The sequence below is a fragment of the Achroia grisella genome, unplaced genomic scaffold (assembly GCF_030625045.1).
Source record: "Achroia grisella isolate CSIRO2021 unplaced genomic scaffold, CSIRO_AGI_Agris_v1 utg157, whole genome shotgun sequence".
NCBI lineage: Eukaryota > Metazoa > Arthropoda > Insecta > Lepidoptera > Pyralidae > Achroia > Achroia grisella.
Window position 1 is genome coordinate 2,498,065 of NW_026712653.1, and position 22,548 is coordinate 2,520,612.

Below are 22,548 nucleotides of genomic sequence, written 5' to 3' on the forward strand. Positions count from 1 at the left end.
GTTTCAAAGTTATAAATAGTGTAGCTTAGTTAAATACTTTTATATAGCTTGTCAGATCAATCATAATCATATTTACCTAGCAATTTATCTTTTGACGGCCTTGGTGGTTTAGTAGTTTAGTTCACCGCTTTACTTCCGATGATCGCGGGTTGGATTCCTCGCACGGTGATTTTAAAATTTTAAATTTTCATTCATTCATGAGTATGATTGCTTGTATCGCTCTGGGTGTTTTCTATGTATATTATGTACGTATTTACAAAAAAAGCATCTAAGTATTTATATAATCAGTATAGCGTCCATAAGATAAGCTCTGCTTACCGTGGGACCAGATGGCGCTGTGTTAATTGGCCAGAGTTATTTATTTAATTATGAACATATATACTATATATTTTCCTGGTTTTCAGTAAATAGAAAGAAAAATAATTTTTCAAATATCAAACAAGTCGATTATGTTAAGTTTTAATTGTACCTAGATAATCTATATGAAATTAACTCCCACATGTGTGTACACTATCCTTAACTTTATGACGTTTATGAGGTAATTATTAGGAAAGTTGCTATTGACAGTTCCCGTGATACTATATGCAGCGTGTAAACAAACAATTATCGATACTTGCACGATCCAATTCTGGGTAACAACTTTTTTATACCACTAGAATGGTAAACCAACTGACGGTAAGGCAACATCACCTACATACATAAACAACATCACTAACACCACGTTGCAATGTGAGAGAGTTATGACTAACTCAAAACTAGGTATCATGATGTCTTTTATATTTCACTGTCATGTTGATCTCTATGTAATGTAATGTAAGTTGCACTCCATTCTCCGTAATTGGCCTCTTATCTGGGTAGTTATGCGTGTAGAGACAGACTAATAAAGTAGCCAGCCAAGATCCTCCCAGAAGCGCAGAAGTCTCCTGATGTCTTCACAGGCTTCACGGAGCAACATCACCGTTACGAGGATTTGTTTTCGTTGTGTGGCCACTGTTGCGCACTCTAGGATTATGAGCCGTATCCTCGGCGACAAAGCAGCCCCGACAAAGGGTACTGTCTGTAGCACCTATTGTGTACAGACAGGGACAGTGGCCCGTTATTGTCCCTATCATTATTTTGAGGTATCATTGTTGATCTCTATGATATCTAGTTATCATTTTGTTTTGTAATTGGATTGGCAAACAAGTTAACGACCATCAGGCCACCAGGCGATAGCAGATATTATGTTATCATGTGACGCCCGTGATACCAATCATGTGTTGCTATTCCTGAGAACTAAGGTTTGCTTCTTATATTGTGATTTCAATGTCTATTCCACCCTACAACATAACGAGCAAGCTACTTGGCGGCTTAAGTAGGTGAAACAGAGGTATCCACGTAGGTGACCTTTTACAAAATCTATCTCGTTAGTAGGGACGGAGTGATGTGTGAATTCAGTTCCAATGATCAAGTGTTCGATTTCTCACACGATATAATCATTTGTACTCATGAGTATGATTGTTTAGATCGGTCTGAGTTTTTTCTATATATACATACTTACAAAAAATGTAAGTATTTCTATCAGTTGTCTAGTACCCACAACACCAGCTCTGATTAACATGTGACTAGATGGCTGTGTGTATTGTTCAGGGATATCATTAGTATTATATTTAAAAATATATTATATATCTACTTTTTGGATCTGAGACTATAAAAACCCTATTATTATTACTAAAAAATATATCTACTTATTGAATCTGTAACTTCAAAGCCTAAAAAGTCGGATGCAATTAGATGAATCAAGTATTAAAACAATTAACTCTCCCAAATCTAGAACTCAACAATTCAATGAGTCATGCGCGTGCGCACGTAACTCGATCCTGTGCTAATTATGGCGGCGCATCTGAGATGTGGGTCGACCGTGTCACAATACGGAACCCATATACGATGATTACGACCAATTGATGATCTGGGCTGAACAGGACTGGCTGTATGAACATCGGTTGTCATGACAACTGTTTTAGGTCAATTCTTTCTAGGAATTAACGTTTCTGCTATTGGTACGATGAGTAATTTCGATACTAATCTGTACATATTTTATTATATTCGTTATTGCATTGTAAATATATTATTTGACGGCCTCGGTGGTCTAGCGGTTTACACCCCATCGTTTTTCTTCCGATGATCGCGTATTCGATTCCTCACAAGATACAAACATTTGCTTCATGATTATGATTGTTCATATTGGTTTGGGCGTTTTCTATTTATATTATGTATGTATTTACGAAAAAAAAATCTATGTATTTGTATCAGTTATGTAGTACCAATAACATAAACTTTAGCTAGCTTAACTTGGATCTAGATGGCACAGTGGGAATTGTCCTTAAAAAAATAAAATAAAATACGGAATCCATATATGATGATTACGACCAATTGATGATCTGGGCTAAACAGGACTGGCTGTACGAGCACCGGTTGTCATGTAAACTGTTTTAGGTCAATTCTTTCTACGAATTAACGTTTTTGTACGATGAGTAATTTCGATGGACATAAGTATTTTATTACATTTATTGCGCTTTGAATACATTTAACTGTCTTCATTTTCTAATGAAGACAGTTAAATGTATAAATAATGTTTTTTATGGTATATGGTGTTAAAAACCTGTTTATGTTTTTGAAATATATATACACAAATATTTAAAAAACATTATAAAACAGTTGAAATATACTCTTACATGTCAACAGACAAGTCTTTGATTTTAATACATAATAATGTAAAAAATATAAAACAGAACCGGCAAATACACACAAAGAGGAAAAATGCGCTTGCGGCTCACCTAATGGTAAGTGATTACCGCCGCCCATGAGCACTCGCAACACTAGGGGAAATGTAAGTGCGTTGCCTGACTTTTAAGAAGGAATAAGTTTTTTTCTTGAATGTTTCAATATCGTATCGGTTTACAAAGGAGATATACTTATATAGATAAATATTTTATTTGCCAAAAACAAATTCCTCCACTTCACTTTCTTCCACTACCATCCACACGCCTCCTTTCGGGAGTGAATAGTAGTGGTAAAGATTTATCCGTAGATTAAAAAAAGACACATCAAACTTCAAATAAACAACTACATAAATGTATATCATCCATCTCACTTCAATAACTTGAACACAGAAATCCTTTACACCATAGACCCAATTAAAAATGAATGACTGATCGTTGGAAATATCACGCCAATGAAAACTGAACTTAACATAGAAGACATCAAGGGTGGATCTCATGATGGTCAGGGTCGTTTGAAACAAGGACTCAAACCTGTTCTAAGACGATGTCGTCACGCTGACGGCCGGTACATTGTTGTTATTCGTGTATTGTATTACAAGAGTAGTAGGTACATGAGATAAAAACTGGAGTGAACATCCTGTTTTCAATGAATACGCACAAGGAGAGGTATGCTGTAATCCATTAATCCTTTTGAATCAGCTTTGATTAATTCTTTTTGCACTTTAGACTATTGTAGTACATTTAAATATATATAACTCAAAAGTGACTGACGTAGTGATCTATCAACGCACAGCCAAAACCACTGGACGGATCGGGCTGAAATTTGGCATGCAGGTAGATGTTATGACGTAGGTATCCGCTAAGAAAAGATTTTGATTAATTCTACCTCCAAGGGGATAAAATAGGGGATGAAAGTTTGTATGAAAATTTGTCAATTTTAAACCGATCGGGCTGAGACTTTGCATGCATAAAACTACTATGACGTAGGCATCCCCTAAGAAAGGATTTTGATAAATTCCACCCCTAAGGGGATAAATTAACGCGAGCGAAGCCGCGAGCAAAAGCTAGTCTAGATTTAAAAATGACGTGTGTAACCGCACATGCTTACTTTGCAATACCTAATTGCCGACACATACAATTTCACCTCATAATGCATTTCACCTTAATTTCTTTTAGCAATAAAATCAGTGTTCGAGTAGCATTCAACCAAGGCTGTTTTATTTAACAAAACCCCTCATCAATCAATCAATCAAACTGATATAGCCTGAGAGATAATGTCCAAAGGCAGGGATGGTGATTGTAAGTAATGGGGAGCATTTATTGGCAGTATTGCTAGCTAATCCTACTCACCTACGGATGGCTGACCCATTATTTTGATTGCATATTTTTTTATACATTTATATAAAAAACAAACTACCGCATCGCATCCTATCGCACTACACCGCACTACATCGTAATGTGATCTTTCGTGACTTACCGCCCCGCATTTTACCCTATTAAATTGCAAGCTGAATTTTGCCGCAAGCACCATGATGGATGTGAACTACCGCAGCGTATCAAGCTAGAAGTATCGAAATTCAAATTCTACTTACTACCACACCGCATCCAAGCGTATAGAACCTCAAGCACCGAGATGCCAGAAACTTCAGTACCGCATCCTACCGCATACTACCGCATCCTACCGCATCTCAACGCATCGAACCGCAAGCATCGAGAGAACTCAACAGCTTTAAAAAGCTGTGGTGCAATTAACTGCGTAATTTTAGCGGATGCATTATAATGCAGTATTCATATCATTACCAACACCATAAATACACGTATAGAACAGCAAAGCAAACGTTGTGCTGATTCGCCTTCCATTTACCTCAAAGTATGTCTATCAGTGTAGAAAACAGTAAATAATATGGACGCACTACGCTCCTGACAATTTGCGCACGCGCCGCTTTCGCTAGGAAGTCGGCATAACCACATCTCATTAACCGTCACTGCGTGAGACATGTAAACACAGTGTTTTGGTCCCGCAGCCTCCGACGTTTCCTCAATGCCTCTAATGAGGGCCTGTGGATGCGCCAGCACTGCATCGGGAACGGCCCACCAAGATAAATTGTCTGAGACGTTTATGAGCTAGCAATTTGGCTGATGAGCAAGGCTACTGGCCGCGTTAGGTTGGAAATTGCATATCCTAACTAACATTATGACAAGGAGAGATTTGTTTCTTTTGATCAACCCAAAAAACATAACGATTTAAAAAAATCTGCTATTGTGATAGAAATATTTTATTAAAAAAAAAGGATTCCTTACAGTAATTGCAAACGTGTGAAACCAGGGCGAGTCATAAATGACAGATTTGTTGATTATTTACTAGCATAGATAATTGGGGAACATTTCTATTGAACTCACAACAATTACAATAATTAATCGTGTGAATCCAGGGCGAGGTCTTAAATCATAGATTTGTTGATTATATATATTCCCCAATTGTATATACCAGTGCAGACAATTGGGAAACATTTCTATTGAATTAAGGAAGTTAATGTATGTTACCATTAGATTTATCATTTTCTATTATATTAATTACATTTACTATGTAATACATTATATTTAAAAGGCAATAAGTTATAGATAGATTATGAGTGAAAGTCTGTTTATGAAATTATTTTCCTGACTGGATAAGATATTACAGCTCCGTATAAGCTGTTAAGTTTATGACGGTTTTGTTTCTGGTCGCAATATATCAGAGTATAATCTCTACAATAAGCCGTAAGTCTCCGAACAGTTTTTGATTAATTTCGGTACATATATTCTTTAGAATCCATTATAGTTTAAAATCAATTTATAATTTAGGTAGGCCCGCCACCTGCAACGTTGAATTCACCCATACATATCCAGGAAACTATGGACATATCAAGTGTTTTGATTATCGTAATGTCAACAGTTGTAAATGGGGGACGGGGGGAATGTGGACTAATGACCCCACTATTAGTAATGCACCATGTCAGGTTGACCTCCACGCGGTTCCCTCTTGAAACTATCGTGATAAATTCTTGGTGAATTTGTCGCGATGTGCTAACTCACCTGACCTCATGCTCATCTTATCATCCTCCACTGTTGCCTCGCCGTTAATGCCGTTTTATCGCAGTTTGATCGCCGAACCGTTAACACTAGACTTCCAAACTATAACCGAACTCTATTCATTCTCCGATAATGCATCGTTCAGAGGCGAAACACGTGTCGCAATATTGATGTAGATCCTATAATGGTCGGAATAGGATCATCAATAGAGAAGGTCGCAACGCCTCCAGTAGCGATGGTCAGATTTCCGCATTAAATACTTGTCGTCTTACATATGCTAATGGTAGCTGAATTAAACAAAATAATATAAATACATTAAGTATTGAAATGGAATGAAATATAATAAGATCTAATTCGATAAAGTGTAGTTCTAAATTCCTCTGACTACCGTATTTGGAATAACAGCGTTTTAGATTAGCGTTAAGTTTAGATGACTATTTTTAAATGAATTAGATTTGATAACTAAATTGTTTTATATCTATACATATCATATATAAAAATAAAATATGAAGAAATAGTTTAAAAACAGTAACTAAGTTATTGTTCTTTGCGACGTCAACATAATAAAGGCATAACAAAAAATAGGTATACACGCTTGCCTCCCCCAAGGCGGGTCTTTATGAGTGAAATTGTTGCATAAATAAATAAAAATACCTTACCTTACTCCTCGGGTATACGCTCAGTACATCAGACCACCACCTGGCCTCCTCCCTGCAGGTGCCCTTCACGAAGGTGACGCGTTCTGGTGCAGTGATGGCCAAGCTGTGCGGATGACCAGTCACGGTGTCTGCTTCGCTCACCTCGAGGACCGTTGTCATGTCCACGCTGGCTTGAGGGACTGTGTCCGGCTGTGAATGAAATATATGATAAGTTCTCTTGCAGTGGACTGGTCTTCTCTGAAAAGTATGACTTATTTATTATGTTAATCAAGTAACTCTTCATGTATTTATGTCAAATTTGCTATGTGGCAGTATGTATTCACTAAAAAATCTTAAAAATGTAATTCTGAATAACATTTATTTAAAAGTGCAACACGTAAGTTTTATGTTTGTTCTTCTTGTGATAGAGTCTGCGTTCCGAATGAGGGGTAGAATTAAAAAATATGACTGTACAAAAGTGTAGTTATGTTCCTTGCAAAGTTACGACCTCGGTGGTGTTGCGGTTGTAACTGTTGTTCTGGGAGTTATAATTATTTTATACAGATATTAATATCAGATTTGTTTGTATAAATTATATAATTTCTCTAGAAGTACGTTCTATAATTTTCATATGTTTTGTTTACAAAATCGTATGTCTTAACTATCAACGCATAGCCTACTTAAAAGTACTAGGTCTAGAAACTGAAATTTGGAAGACTATTTTATTTTATAATATAGTGCCTACAAATTTTTAAATCTCTCAGTTTTCTATACTATAATAAGTGTATTATAGATATAAACCTAACTTTTGAATCAATTTATCTATCACTGCATTAAAACCCGTTGCATATTTTAAAAGATCTAAGCGTACACACAGCAGCGACGTCTTTGTCTTATACCATGTACAGAATAGGCATAGGTAAAGAAACAGTTTTTTTTAAAATCTCCACTTAATTATACCATGCTTGTATACCCACTGGCGGTAGCTAATATTTTTAATAGAATTCCAAAGCCTTCGCGACGTCTTTCATCGCGAAATCTCTGATCTTACTTCTTGATAATTTACATCATTAAACAGATATATACACATAGATAATACAAATACTACCGTTCATTTATTAGTTAGGGAATGCTCTCATTCAATGACACAGATAAGAAATAATCAAATGTGCGTTTGAATAATATTGAGAGCCGCTCAGTTATTCGCCTAGATAAAATCATCTGCTATATTAAGATACTGATTGAATTGCCGCCCTCTTATATACTATGCAAAATGCCACTAATCAATTTTATGTACTCCGTTTTCCGCGACTTTGCTATGCGAAGCCGTTATCCCTTGCAGACAGTTCTGTGGTAAATATAATCTACCACAACTCAGGAGAATTGGAAATTGTAAAGTCCAAATCATATAATCATATAGAGGGAAGGGGATTGTGAAGTAATGTGGGCTGTTGACACCATTACTAGCAATGTACCATGTCAGTTCGACCATCACACTATACCCCCGGGAAACCATTGTGACGTGACAAATTCCTGATGAATTTACAACGATTGTCTATAGGGCTAAATGTAGTTAGATGGCTATAAAAAGTCCTACAGCAATCTTTACGAAATACGTACGAATGGGTGTAAACAATATCTATTAGAAAAAAAATGTAAAAACATAAAAATTTATGCAAAATACCCAAAAATATAGCAACACATAATTTTTATTTATTTATTTATTATATTCATATAAAAGAGTACATATTGCGCCGACCCCAAATAATGGGATAAAGGTAAGGCAATGAATGAATTCATATAAAAGAGTTAATAACGAAAATATATCAACTTAAAGGCGAAAATATACAAATTTATATGAATGTTAAGTGGAAATTTACAAGAAATAGTCGTTATTAAATAGACGTAGATATTAATATTGACAGCGGCGGCTTTTATATTAAAGGAAGGTGGTGAAACAGTGGAAATAAATGGCATAAGTAATGTTGTAACCCTCTAGCGGTGAGAACTGCAAATGGATGTTTTACGGCGGACGGTGACCACTGCCGGTCTAAAACGGCGTCCATACTCGCATACTGTGTACATATTTAATTATTTATTTGTAAGCACAAACGACAAATAGTCCTTTTTATTTTTAAATAGCATAACGATACGGTACATATTATGTACTGTACATATTTAATGAATAAATGATGAATGCAGGGCAATCCAAAACAAAATAACAAACCTTTACAAAATAAATTCAGATTAAATATATAGAAATACTATAAAATGTCGTGATAAAAAATAAAATAATGTCAGCAATTAGGTATCCCATCTTGGGAGTTAAAAACTCCGTGATTAGACATTCTCATAGTACACTCTAACCTCTCAAGGAGCGGTCTAGCACACGGTTTACATCCGATGGTCGCGGGTTCGATCCTCGTACAGCACAAACATTTGTATTCATGAATATGATTCTTTGTATCGGTCTGGGTGTTTTCTATATATAATGTGTATGTATTTTCGAAAAAAAATCTATGTATTTGTATCAGTTATCTAGTACCCATAACACAAGCTTTAGCTAGCTTAACTTGGGTCTAGATAGCGCTGTGTGAATTGTCCTGAAGTAATTATTATTATTATAATTATTTAAAAAAAGTACATTATTAAATATTTTTAATGGGAAATTGTATGTGGATGTAGTTTTAACCTGCCGTGGCAGTAATATTCGAACAGTTTCTCAATGTCGCGCTAAGTACTAACTGGTAGGGCGAAATTATCATTAGTGTACGCGCCGTTTACTATCTCCGTCGGATGCCGCTAATTACATAAAACTCATTGCGACATTCTTAAATTACGCTTCTGGCTCTATATATTTACTAGTTTTTGCTTGCAATTTTGCACACGTGCAGTCGTTAAGTGGATGTTTTCAAAAATCCATTCCTAATCGACGCTTACCGTACAAATATAAATACTCGTAACTTTAGCTTTATAGGTATTTTAGCACTTCTCATTGTGATAGTCAGTAAAGATAAAAGATTTTATATATAAGTGCTAGATATAAATATAGACTTAAACATAGTGCAGTCATAAAAATGATTTTTTTTATTGGGGCGTTTGGGCTATTACCAGGTGCAATGACCTGTAACACTGCGACCTGTATAGATATATATTGTGCTCGCCCTTTTTCAAAGTTCGCTACCTAGACCCGTAAGGGACAAGAATTGAAGGATATTCTTAGAAGCTATGGTTTTTATCTCCTCAGGATATAGTGTATACTTTCCAAAGGAGATATTTCGTTTATGCATAAGAGGGCTACAGCCATATAGGATGTGCAGCGTTTCCTCTTCTGCTTGGTAAAATCTGCAGATTAATGTTAAGCTAATAATAAAAATGTTATTAGGTACTATGCTTAACTTCGTTTGTATTACATATAGGACGTAGTGTGATATTACAGCGTGTATGTAGCGTTCCTTGAGGAATAGACTATACTACTCTAAAATATTGTTTCAATTTGAACCAGTACATGCTGTGGCGTATTAAATCAAACAAATAAACAAATTAGCTTTACAGTATTAGTATAGCAGAGCTATATCAAACCCAAAAAGAGATAGGATACAGTTACCTAGATCAAAATAATAATTGCATTTAATAATGGCTAGTAAGACAAATTCAATATTGTCTACTAAGCACTGCCGTGTGTAAACTGTGTCACCCCACCTTACATTTTCCTATTGTCATTTAGTATAAAAGATCAATATTTCTATGTACATATTGTCAGTCTAATATCATCTTTAATATACATCGTCTCTACCAACAACATAGTATCATTTACCCGCAACAAGCTTACAAAGGTTGAAATGGGTTAGACTGAGGTGCCCAGACGACTTTATACCCAATTAAGTTATTATATACATTTTTGTGTTTAGTGAAAAAAAGTGTGTTCAGTTTAAAAATATAATTCTAAAGAATATTTATTCAAACTACACGCAAGTTTCTTGCTGATGAGTCTGCGTCCCGACTGAGCGGTAGAATAAAATGTGCTTATATTAAGTTTATTTGTGTATATTTGTTTATTATTTTAATCCAATATATTTATTTAAACAATTTTATATTAATGAAAACAATACAAATTACCGCTAACTCGTATTTACTGCTTCATGTTAATGTATTTTACAAACGCTGTGTATAAATACGGTATTTTAACTATAAAATCACCGTTAGTTGGCAAAATGCAGATTTAATTTCAATAGACTCTTTTATGACCCTGTCTAATTGAGGAGATAGACCAACGTACTGAATGTAGATGTTATATAGATATGAACTACTAGCGGTGTCCCGTGGCTTCACCCGTCGTTTATAAACTAAATGGCGGACATACTCAAGCCCCAACATATCCTTTTCATTTCTTTATTCCAATTCCAGCTTCATGGGCACGATCAAACAAACTCTTCAGTTTAATATATATACTTGTTTATAGAGTTTGTTTGTAATATTTTGATATGAATAAAGATTTTATCTATGTCTATATATTAATAGGAGGGACTTCGTCTGCGTCATGTTTCATACCCTATTTTACTCCCTTCCGAGCGAAGATCCGTTCAGTCGTTATGTAAACTAGTCTTCCTTAATAAAGTCGATCCAACTATAAAATCAATTTTCAACTGGAAGTAGTTCCTGAGATTAGCCGATTCAAGCAAACAAACAGACAAACAAACTTATATACATTGATCACTTTATGGGAAGGAACCAGAAACTTGCTAGGACTGGTTTGTTATCTTCCTGGCGTCGTGAAAACCGTGTATTATTTGTATTAAGTTAAATAATTACGAAAACACTAGGGATTATAGATTTCACAGATTAAGACTTTGAATCTGGGCGGAACAAAAAGCAAACAATACTTTGTGCGTCTATTTAAGCTGAAAAAAAATATACTCAGTTAAATGTCACAATATATCTGACTACCTTTTTTTCTATTAAGTATTTTACGGCCCTGGAAATTTCATTTCAGCCAAAATATCTGACTACCCCACTTTGTATTGCACTTGTGAATATTATTAAATGTCTAATTACTATTATTTATTAAGAAATAAAATTTGAATTTAGAACATTTTGAATGAAAAAACTTATTTTCTTTTGAGCATCATTATTGTTGTGTACTAAAATTTAGTTAAAGAATAAAATTCATATTTTGATCTTTCTCAATGCTGCACTATTTTTTTTGAACTCAGGTAGAAATTCATCATGTGCTTATTCGAATTGCGTCCATTGAGGGCCCTAGTCATGATGCATACATTGTTTTTACTCAATAGCTATCGTCTGGGGGGAAGGGGATTGTTAGTAATGTGGATTGATAACCCCATTGCTAGCAATGTACCATGTCAGGTCGAAAGTAGAGATGGGCTAAATAACTAACTTCATGGTCATTGTATCATCTTCCACTGGTGCCCCGCCAGCGTAAACCGATAGCGCAGGCGGGTGTACCATCCCATTATCATCCGTAAAAAAAAAAATAGCTATCGTCTATTTGAGTATTGTTTCGAGTAGCCCTTTATTAGGGCTTTTTCATGTACTAATCTTGGCATAATCTGTCAGTCATTGAGTGCTTCCTGTTTAGTTATTATTATGAGATGAGATGTCACAGTTATAGGCAACGAGGTACGCGTCATAAGTGTTCAGGGTCGTGTTGGGTAGTTTTTTTGGGCACTATATACCAAATAATATATGATCACAGCTTACAAATTCAATTAACACAATGACACTAATTAGTTAACACAATTATTTACGTGAAACGAAACGTATAAATCCTGATAAACGTATATAAAGGATCGTCGCATCGGTATGATAATTTTGTGAAATTACAAAACGGAATGGCGCGCGCTGCACAACGAGACGTTGTCAAATTAAACCATTTCGGGAGACGGCGAAAGTTGATTTAAAACCCATTGTTTGCATTATGTGTATGTATGTATATAGACAATAATATAGTAAATTATGATTCAATTTATTTCATACTAAATTAAAAGATTTTTTCTAAAATAAAAGTAGCCTAAGTTACTCTTTATTACATCAGCTATCTGAAAAATCCCATAAGAAAAATCCTATCAAAATCGGTCCAGCCATTTCAGAGATTAGCCGGAACAAACAGATAGACAGACAAAAATTGTAAAAAAATGTTATTTTGGTGTATGTACCGTATTTCTATTCATATGCATGTAGTAAAAAATGGTTATTTCAATATTACAAACAGACACTCCAAATTTATTTATATGTATAAATGTATGGATTAGTTTCTACCTAGACAGACAGATATAAAAAAAATTGTAAAAATAATGTAATCATTTTCGAAGTTGGTTTTATTCTTTCAATTTAAACTTTGGCAACTTTGCCTCATTGAATTCTTGAGAAAAAAAAGTTAATAAAAAATTCAGTAAAAAATTTAGCGTCGTACAGCAAAAAAATGGTTGAAAAATTTAAACAAATAATAATAATAATCCCAGGACAATTCACACGCCATCTAAACCCAAGTTAAGCTAGCTAAAGCTTGTGTTATGGGTACTAGATAACTGATACAAATACATAGATATTTTTTTTGCAAATACATATTATACATAGAAAACATCCAGACCGATACAAACAATCATACTCATGAATACAAATGTTTGTGCCGTGCAAGGAATCGAACCCGCGACCATCGGACGTAAAGCGGTGTGCTGAACCGCTAGACCACCGAGGTCGTCATTGCTATAACAAATATTGTTCTGACAAAAACATTATCCCATATGATATTTTTCTTTTTTCTTTTAAAAGAAATCACCATTATAGGAACTGACAAGTTTTTCGCTCCAAATGTCGTTGCAAACACCCGACGGTCAAACATTCTATTTTTGAAATAGGACGAATGCGCGGGCGTTTGTCAGCAACAAGCACCGTTTGATTAGATGTGCATCACAAGTGACAAGTGACTAGCGAAAGTCGCGATTAAAACGTAGTGATTATTTGCTCAATGCTGGCGATATATTTTTTGTAAATATTGATAGTTGTTATTACATATATTTAGATTTATTAAATTTGTATACTTGTACAAGCTATCAAAACCTCACTTAATATACTTAAATTATAATGTAAAGATATATATAACCGACATACTCTGCACTAACCTAAAGATGATAAGAATGTAAAAATACAACTTAACAAAGATATTTGGAAAATGCAATGAATAAATATAACCAGGACGTTTATAAATTAAAGTGAAATGTTATAATTATAAATAAAATATTTTTATTTTAGAGACCATTTTTTTATCAGTTTTTAATTTCTAATTCAGATTATCTTGGTACGTTTATTGCTTGTTGAGAGCATATTTACCTGGCGGGAATTTTAAATATAGAATGTTTTATTTTTTTTACTATTGATTGATTACCTCTTGCTGAGAACAATATGTATTTATTGTTATTAGACTCGTCCAAGATTCCACAGACAATAAATATTTTGAATAAAACCTCTATAAAGACGTATCGCTAATAAAATTGGTATTGCACACATTATGGGTGTAATATTTTATAACCTTCAATACATTTAGTATTCAAAGTGCTGAATAAGTTAACTATTTTATTATAGTACTAGATTAATTGTCAACAAGTGCATTATTTGCATACGCAATCATAACCGGTGGGTCAAGAGATAAGCAGTGACTTATAAGCTGGAACCGTTCCACTTGATAGCTAAGTTCAAGTTTATGAGGTCCCAAGTTGTTGAATACATGAATGCATAATGTAATGGCATATCTGCAGAGACGCTCTAATGGATTGCTTTAGAGACGCATTAGTCATATCTACCTACACACTACTGCTTCAAGAACGATTGAATTTTAGGATGTTGGAAACCAACCGCAGTAGCGCGAATGAAAATTGAATGGTATAGAATTAAGAAGATAAAAAACTCCAATTTTCAAATATCGAACATTCTCTCCGAAATAATATTATTTATTTGTACATCATTTAATATTGTTAAATTAAATGTATAATAATTAATGATACAAAACGAAGTCGTTTTGTACTGTTAAGTACAGATTAATAGTACACAGAAAAAATAATAATATCGTTGGACAAAAACATCGCCATCTAGTCCCAAGTTAAGCAGAGCTTGTGTTTATAGGTACTAGCCAACCGATATAAATATTTAGATTTATTTTTTGTGCAATACTAGTAATACAAATTGCTTCGTGCGAGGAATCAAACCTCCGACCATCGGAAGTAAAGCTTTGTGCTAAACAGCTAGGCCACTGAGCCCGAATTGATCCTTATTATATTAATTTGGACTGTTATTCCAAAAATCGCGCGTCCAAAGTCACGGGCAAAACTATAGTAGTACGTATTTCTAAATGTCCAGTATGAAATACGCTTATCGTTTAACTGTAAAGGACTTGATTATTGTTTATGGTTGCTGCACTATGCCGCTGTACATGCAAACGGTGCTTAGAACTACTCGTTTATAACCCTTATGGCAATGCACAGATGTACGTTAATTTTAAATTTTATTGCCATGCATTTAAAATGCTAATTTGTCTAAATGTTGTTTATTAGTAGGGTTGTCACCAGTTTCTCTTACTTTTAAATTTAAACCAGCTATCTGCTAGGGATGTGCATGGGTATTTTAATTTGCTTATATAATAGCTAAATAAATAAACTTAAACCGACTTTAAGATATATTAGAATAGATATATCCTGTTAATAGATTAGCCCAGAGGTGGACACTAAAGAGTCGACTGCGATTCTCAGCTATTATAGCCGCTAAGCATCTTGATGATCCTGCTTGTATTTTTTTTTCGGACTAGTCTAATATTGTTGGGCGCAGTTGGGTTTTACAGCTTCACTGGACGGTAGGGGCGAGTGCAGATGTCACTGTAAACCTTCGAAAGGACTTATGGAGCGGCTGAAGGCGAACTCCCGCCTGACGAATAGGATTATAGTCTGAGGGCAGCGCTAGGGGTTCCAATCTCCGCTGAAGCCGTCGTAATCGGGTAAGTCGGGGGATCGATTGGAGCTGAGCTTTGAGGGATTATAATAAACAACTGATAGAAATATTTAAATACATATTTTTTTATTAATTCCATTGGCTTTTGCTTTTCTTAAACAGTTTATTTTCCAGTATTTTTGCAACTAAAATGGATACACAGCTTTCTAGCTTTGTATATGGGAAGACACTGTAAATGTGTATAGTATATATTAATTTAAATTAACTGTTTGTATTGGTGTTTTCTATTAGGATAAGGATGAGCATGAGGTCAGGTCAGTTGGCCCATTGCAACAAACACCAGGAATTTACCAAGTTGGTTTCCAGGAGCCGCGTGGAGGTCAACCTGACTTGGTTCAGTGCTGTATGGAGTAACTAGTTCACATTACTAAAATCCTTGTCCCCTAAGGTATGAATTAATTTATGGTTGACCCCTTATCCAGAGTTATGGGCTGCGCGCACGCACATTCGGTACCCGAATAGACAGGGGGCGGCTAGCGGTTCTTAAATAAATGAGGTTAGTGCGGTGTGGGAACTGGAGGGCAAAGGTTTAATTGCCTTACCGTGGTATGTCTTAAGGCAATCTACTTTCCTTCAACTCCTCTCATTATTTATACATTACTAGCTATGCCAGCGACTTCGTTCGCGTGGTTATCAAAAAAAATTTCCACATTTTTGGTCGTAGCGTAATGTTATATAGCTTAAAGCCTTCCTCGACAAATGAACAGTCCTATACAAAAATAATTTTTCAATTCGAGCCAGTAGTTCCTGAGATTAGCGCGTTCAAACAAACAAACAAACTCTTTAGCTTTATAATAGTAGTATAGATATGACGATTCTATACGATCGATTATTTGTTAGTATTGGAGAGTTCACTAAATTTTAAAACTTTTTTTAAGGGGACAAACGAGTTTGCGGTACCTGATAGTAAGTGATTACCGCCGTCCATGACCACCCGCAACAAGGAATAGCAAGTATTTCCGGCTTTTAAAAAAGGAATAAGCTTTTTACTCCGGCTTCAATTTAGAAATACCATTGCTGGAAGGTGACGTCACAATGTGGTTGTGCGTGACAAAGCTTCTAGAAAAATGCACTTCTTAACACATCATAAGATTCTTTGAGAAATTATATTAACATTAGAAACGAGAAATTTTGAGGGAATGTATATTATTCTCTCACGCTATAACTATCTACTGGACCGATTCCAATGAATTTTGGTATACAAGTAGATCATATAACAAATACACACATAGGATACAACTAGTTCTTAATATACTTAATTGGATTTTAACAGAAATAGAAATATATATAATTTTTATTCAAATAAACTTAATATAAGGACTTTTGAATAGTCACATTTTTATGATGGTATCCACTTGTTTAGAACGTAATGAATTTTATGGTAAATAGGTAAGATTTTTACCTCCCATGACCTTTCTACTCGGTTGCACACGTGGAGAAAGGTAATAATGGTGATGTTAATATTTACCATAAATTGTTTAAGTAATGACCCGAATAACTGATTTTAATAATGTAAACAATGAACTAGTTTTATAAAGTATGCCTTTATTGTAGTTAAGTTAGATCATTAATTAATTTTTAGTTAAGTATATTTAGAAACATTTACAAATATATAATTATGAATTTATTATAATTATTTATATATCCTTGATAAATCATTGGCTTAAGATTATATAATCTTATCTTTATCAAGATTATACAGAATTTCATAGTTTTGTTCATCAACAGAGATCATCAACACATTCATCTCACTAAAATAAAAAAAAAACAGTCAGTTCATGTGATTAAAAAAAAGTAATAATTTAAATATTTTGTCAGTTCATTTAGAAGAACTAGTCATAATTAATATTTGACCTGCTGTGCGAGGTTAGATCTTGGTAGCCTTTCGTAGAAAGCACCTCTGTCCCCGTTACAAAAACCGGGTCTAAATCCTGTTGAAATTGCTTAATTCCTATTCGCTACACTTCAATGCATATAATCTATTCTATAATCACTGGGTATTCGTCTATGTCACAGAACAAGTTAAACCGTACACTTGACGGGTCCACCCTACAACTGGGTTCGTTACCCCATTTGCGGGGTAATCCATTTATCTGGCAACACTGTGTCCGCGTTCCGAAGATTAGCTGGCCCGTGCTAATAGGCGATAGCGGGCTCGTGCCACTACACGTCATTAGGGCGATTTGCGTAGATACAGAAAATTGTGCAGGGTTACCATTAAGGCTGTTCAGGTCTTAGCACCGGACGGTAGCCTAAAACCTCTAATAAAAAAAGGTTCTTCACAACTTTATTTAAAAACATACCAATACCCAAAATACCGAAACCCAATAAGGCGTTTTGCTTTATTTTTAAACTAGCTACTAGTCTTTCCATCACACGGATGTATTAATTTATTTTTAATTTCTCGGCTTGTTTCATAATCTAGTATGGAACAAGCCGAGATATATTAGATATACAAATCTTCCTCTTGAATCACTCTATCTATTACTTAAAATTTGTTGCCTATTTAAATGATATAAGTAAACAGACAGCCGCGACTTTGTTTTAAACTTTGTAAAGATTTAGAAACAAAATTACGTTCGGTATATATGTAAACATGGTCTCTTAGCTTAAGTAGTAATCATGTAATTTAGCTCCTGAGGTTTCCAAATTCTCTTTACATGTTTTTTTTTTATAATTTTTGTAGCTTATATTTACATATTGAGTATTTATATGAGACTGTTGTCGTTTTAAGTTATATACACTATTATGTTAACACTTTTGTACAAAGTATCTTGTCACATTAAAGTAGTTTAAAATGATAGTAATTATATATTCACTGTTTAAAAATTACTAAAGTCATGTATATATTTATTTCGCACATTGTTCGTAAAACCAAAATTTGCACAGTCTACAGTTCGTACAGCCCTAAGTCATTATAATGAATAACAACAGTAAAACAAACCAATATTTAATCTAAACACCATTCTACAATACATTAATGATATCATAGCGAAGTGGATGATAAAGAAAACACTATGACAGGAACTTTCTCGGCTCCATTAAGTTTAGCAGTTACAAAAGCAATTTGCTTTACGTTATTTCCTCATAACGCGACGCAATACAACTATATTTATTCCACACATAATAAAACAGTTTTATTTGTATTGTCATTACGGAAGTATAAAATCGCTTTATGAGATACATGGTGTTACACGCTACTTTGCCTGCAAAAATCGAAAAACCATTTTATTTGCACAAAACAATTATACAAATTATCACATTAAATATCAATTTAACCTAAGTTTTCGTAAGTTTATTACGAAAGCTTTTGGAAGTTTTCAGTTTATTTTTTGCATTCTAAATAGCCCAAGTCCGTCAATACAATCTTCTTAACTTTCATTATGATTCATACAGCCGTTTAGTCATGAAAAGATAACAAATAAATAGATATTTATGCATTTATATAATTAGGTATGAATGTGTTTACTTGAAATATAAAATAATGTTTATTGTAAAGATTATTAAAAAACGAAATAGTTTGTGTAAAATCCCCTTAATCGCGAAATACACTGTCGTAACAAAAATTATCGATAGCGGTTCCCTATTCACAGTCTGTGACGGAACGACCGCCTTAAGTTGGCGCAAGTCACGAGATGAAACGGACGTATAAAACTGTCAGGTCATTGACACTAATATCGTACTAGCTTACCAACTACCAGATTAAACTGGATGGGTTAGAGTAGACATGAATGGATTTTGTACCAGCAAATCAGTAGAAACACAGAAATTTGATATTGAGGTTAATTTAACAGTGAATTAACTTATACTAAGCTATATTGTTAAATATAATAATAGATTCAAGAAATTTATTATTAATATTCATAATAATAAATATGTAAAGTTCAATTAAAAAAATATATTACTGAAATTCCGATTGGTATAAAAGTTATTTGATACTACAATTACATTTTTGTATATACATAGAAAACACCCAGACCTGTACAAACACACACACACACTCACACACAAAATTACGAATACAAATGACTGCAAAGTACGAGGAATCGAACCCGTGAGTATTGTAAGTAAAAAAGCGGTGTGCTATGCTGCTAGAATATCGAGGTAGTCAAAGTTAAATGAAGTTACAACGGTTCTATAAATATTGTTTTTTTTTTAGATTACTACAATGCTGTTGGTCGCATCTAATCTTTACAGCTTCACCGGCCGATTATAAATATTGTATATTTACAATTGACACATAATCATTCCGCTGTTGTTGTTAACTTGGGCCACAAGTTCACGGGACGTGCATTTCCTACCTGCGGCTTTGTTTGCATTACTACTATATTACTGCGATATCGGCGCTTTTTGTATCGGATAGCGGTGAATTTGCCCCGGGGAACGATTCGGACCGATTCCGAACGGGGTTGCGGTTGCATTTAGTCGGATTACCTACCTCTGTACCCTTAATTCTCTACAATTGCATTAATATTAGAATAGAGATTTTTTTTTTTAAATGTCGGTAGTTTAGATGTTTATGTATACTGCCATAATGTAAAGCAAAACTTTATATTCCTTTTAACGAAAATATCACGGACTGAGGAATATAGTGGAGAAGAATTGCATAGACGGAGAAGAATTAGAGAATCGAGGTTTATTTCTAACTAGCTGTACCCGCGACTTTGTCCGCATGGAATTTAACTTTATTTTTCTAAAATAAAAGTAGCCTAAAGTTACTTCTCATTACATCAGCTACCTGCCAAAAAAGGTCCCGTCAAAATCGGTCCAGCTATTTCAGAGATTAGCCGGAACAAACAGACAGACAGACATAAATTGTAAAAAATGTTATTTTAGTGTATGTACTGTATTTATATTCATATGCATGTAGTAAAAAATTGTTATTTCAATATTACATACAGACACTCCAGTTTTATTTATATGTATAGATAATGAATTTATTTGCAATATTAAAAGAAAAATGTGCATTGTGTGCATTGTGTGCATTCCTTCTCTATATCAACTATAAGTTTACGAAATTTCATACTACTCCGTCGCTGCAATTTTCGTAAAAAGTTTTGCTTCAAGTATTAATACATATCTAGGTAAAGCAGAATAACGTAGTTAATTTTAAACTTTCGTGTTTAATGTACATTATTTAAATTATTAACCGGGTCTTAACACGTTCGTGTCAAGACGCAGAATAACGTAGTTCACTTACATAAAAAGCATTATTGTAACGATACATGTGTATTTTTTCATTTTGTTTGTACTTCTTCTTTTTCGAACAGTAAGTTGCTAATAAGTAATTTTTAAAAAAGTATATTATAACATTTAGTTTTTTATAGATAGATAGATAGGTATTCTATCTATCTATCTATAAAAAACTAAATGTTATAACATACTTTTAAAAATGGAAAACCTAGTTATGTTCCCAATATACTCGTATTTGATACAACCACAAGTTATGCTAATCACGATATTAAAATACACTATCAATTTCACTTCATATAAATATAATCGATATAGTAAACGAAAAACATACATCATATCATCGATAGAGATCTCGATGAATCGAATGCGAAAATTCGAATTAATTAAATATGGTTTTTAATCGGTTTCCGATTATATACGACCTCTGATTGTGGGCCGGTAGCGATATTAATCATATTTGTTTTGCAATGTCGTTTAAACATTGGGCGAGATGCATATCTCTTTTTGGTAATAACGGGGATTTTTATGATAAAACCATTTTTATAATTTAACTAGTGACCAACCCCACTTTTGCACGGATGCATTAAAAATATTTGAATTATTAAACTTGGTACTAAAGTATACTTGTATTATACATACTTAAACCTTCTTGATTTAGTCTTAGAAATCTTTGAATTACTAGCTTTTTGATCTATTCTTATTTAGTTACTCAACCAGTTGGTTCTGTATATAAAATTTTGACAGTAATGAATTAGTGCTATTTGGTAGTAGTATTCCCACATTTCAACTTAAAAATGTAAAGTTATAACATTTTGCAATGGTATTAAAATATTGGGCGATAGATGCATATCTCTTTTTGCTAATAACGGACACTTTTATGCTAAAACCATTTTTATAATTTAACTTCGCGACCTCAGCTTTGCACGGAGGTATTAAAAATCTGAAATTGAATTACTGAACTCTGTATGCATATATGTATGCATGTCTAATATCTTTATCACTTAAGGATATGAAAAATAGGTAGTAGCCGATTCTCAGACCTACTAAATATGCATATAAAATTTCTTAAAAATCGGTCAAGCCATTTCGGAGGAGTATGTTACTAACATTGTGACACGGGAATTCTATATATTACACTAGCTACCCAACCCGGCTTCGCACGGGGTACATGTATTATACATATAAACCTTCCTCTTGAATGACTCATCTATTAAAAAACCGCTTCCAAATCCGTTACGTAGTTTTAAATATTTAAGCATACATAGGGACGGACAGACAGCGACAGCGACTGTTTTATACTATGTAATGATTATATTTAAAAATAAAATATAATTCTCTATAATTGCACTCATGTGAAACCGGCACGCGTTGCTAGTGTATAAAGGTAGGATAACCATCCATAACATCTAGCCTGGAACCAGTTTCCCTCCGCTGTACCGGTAATCATTTAAAATAGGGCACAACAATACCATGGATTCCGGTTGGACAGTAATTATAGCGACAATGGGCATTGTCTGCGACAGTCGTCACATCCGCTATATCACGGCATATCCGGCGCATCTGATCGTATCACGATATTTCCAACGAATACTAGATGCGCACTGTTTTTTAACGCCCTTGGTGGTCTAGAGGTTTAGCACGCCGTCTTACTTCCGATGGTTCAATCCTGGTATATTTTACAAATGTTTGTATTGTTATCATTTTGTTTTTATCTGGGTGTTTTTTATATACTCTATTATGCAGGTATTTAAGAAAAAAATAATTCAAACATCTATTGGGTGGTTAGTACCTATATCATAAGCACTCCTTAGTTTCGGACTGGATAGAATAGATAATGTAATGTAAATTGGACTCTATTTTCCACA

General features: G+C 34.0%; 1 protein-coding gene across 1 annotated transcript in view; it reads right to left on the minus strand.

Moving 5' to 3' along the window:
- The window catches only part of LOC131841041 (protein outspread), a 362,804-nt gene that overhangs the window by 45,041 nt on the left and 295,215 nt on the right, over positions 1-22,548 (minus strand). Inside the window, exon 4 of the mRNA XM_059189274.1 lies at positions 6,494-6,682. Within this exon, the coding sequence (XP_059045257.1) occupies positions 6,494-6,682 (189 nt within the window). The remainder of the gene's footprint in view (positions 1-6,493; positions 6,683-22,548) is intronic.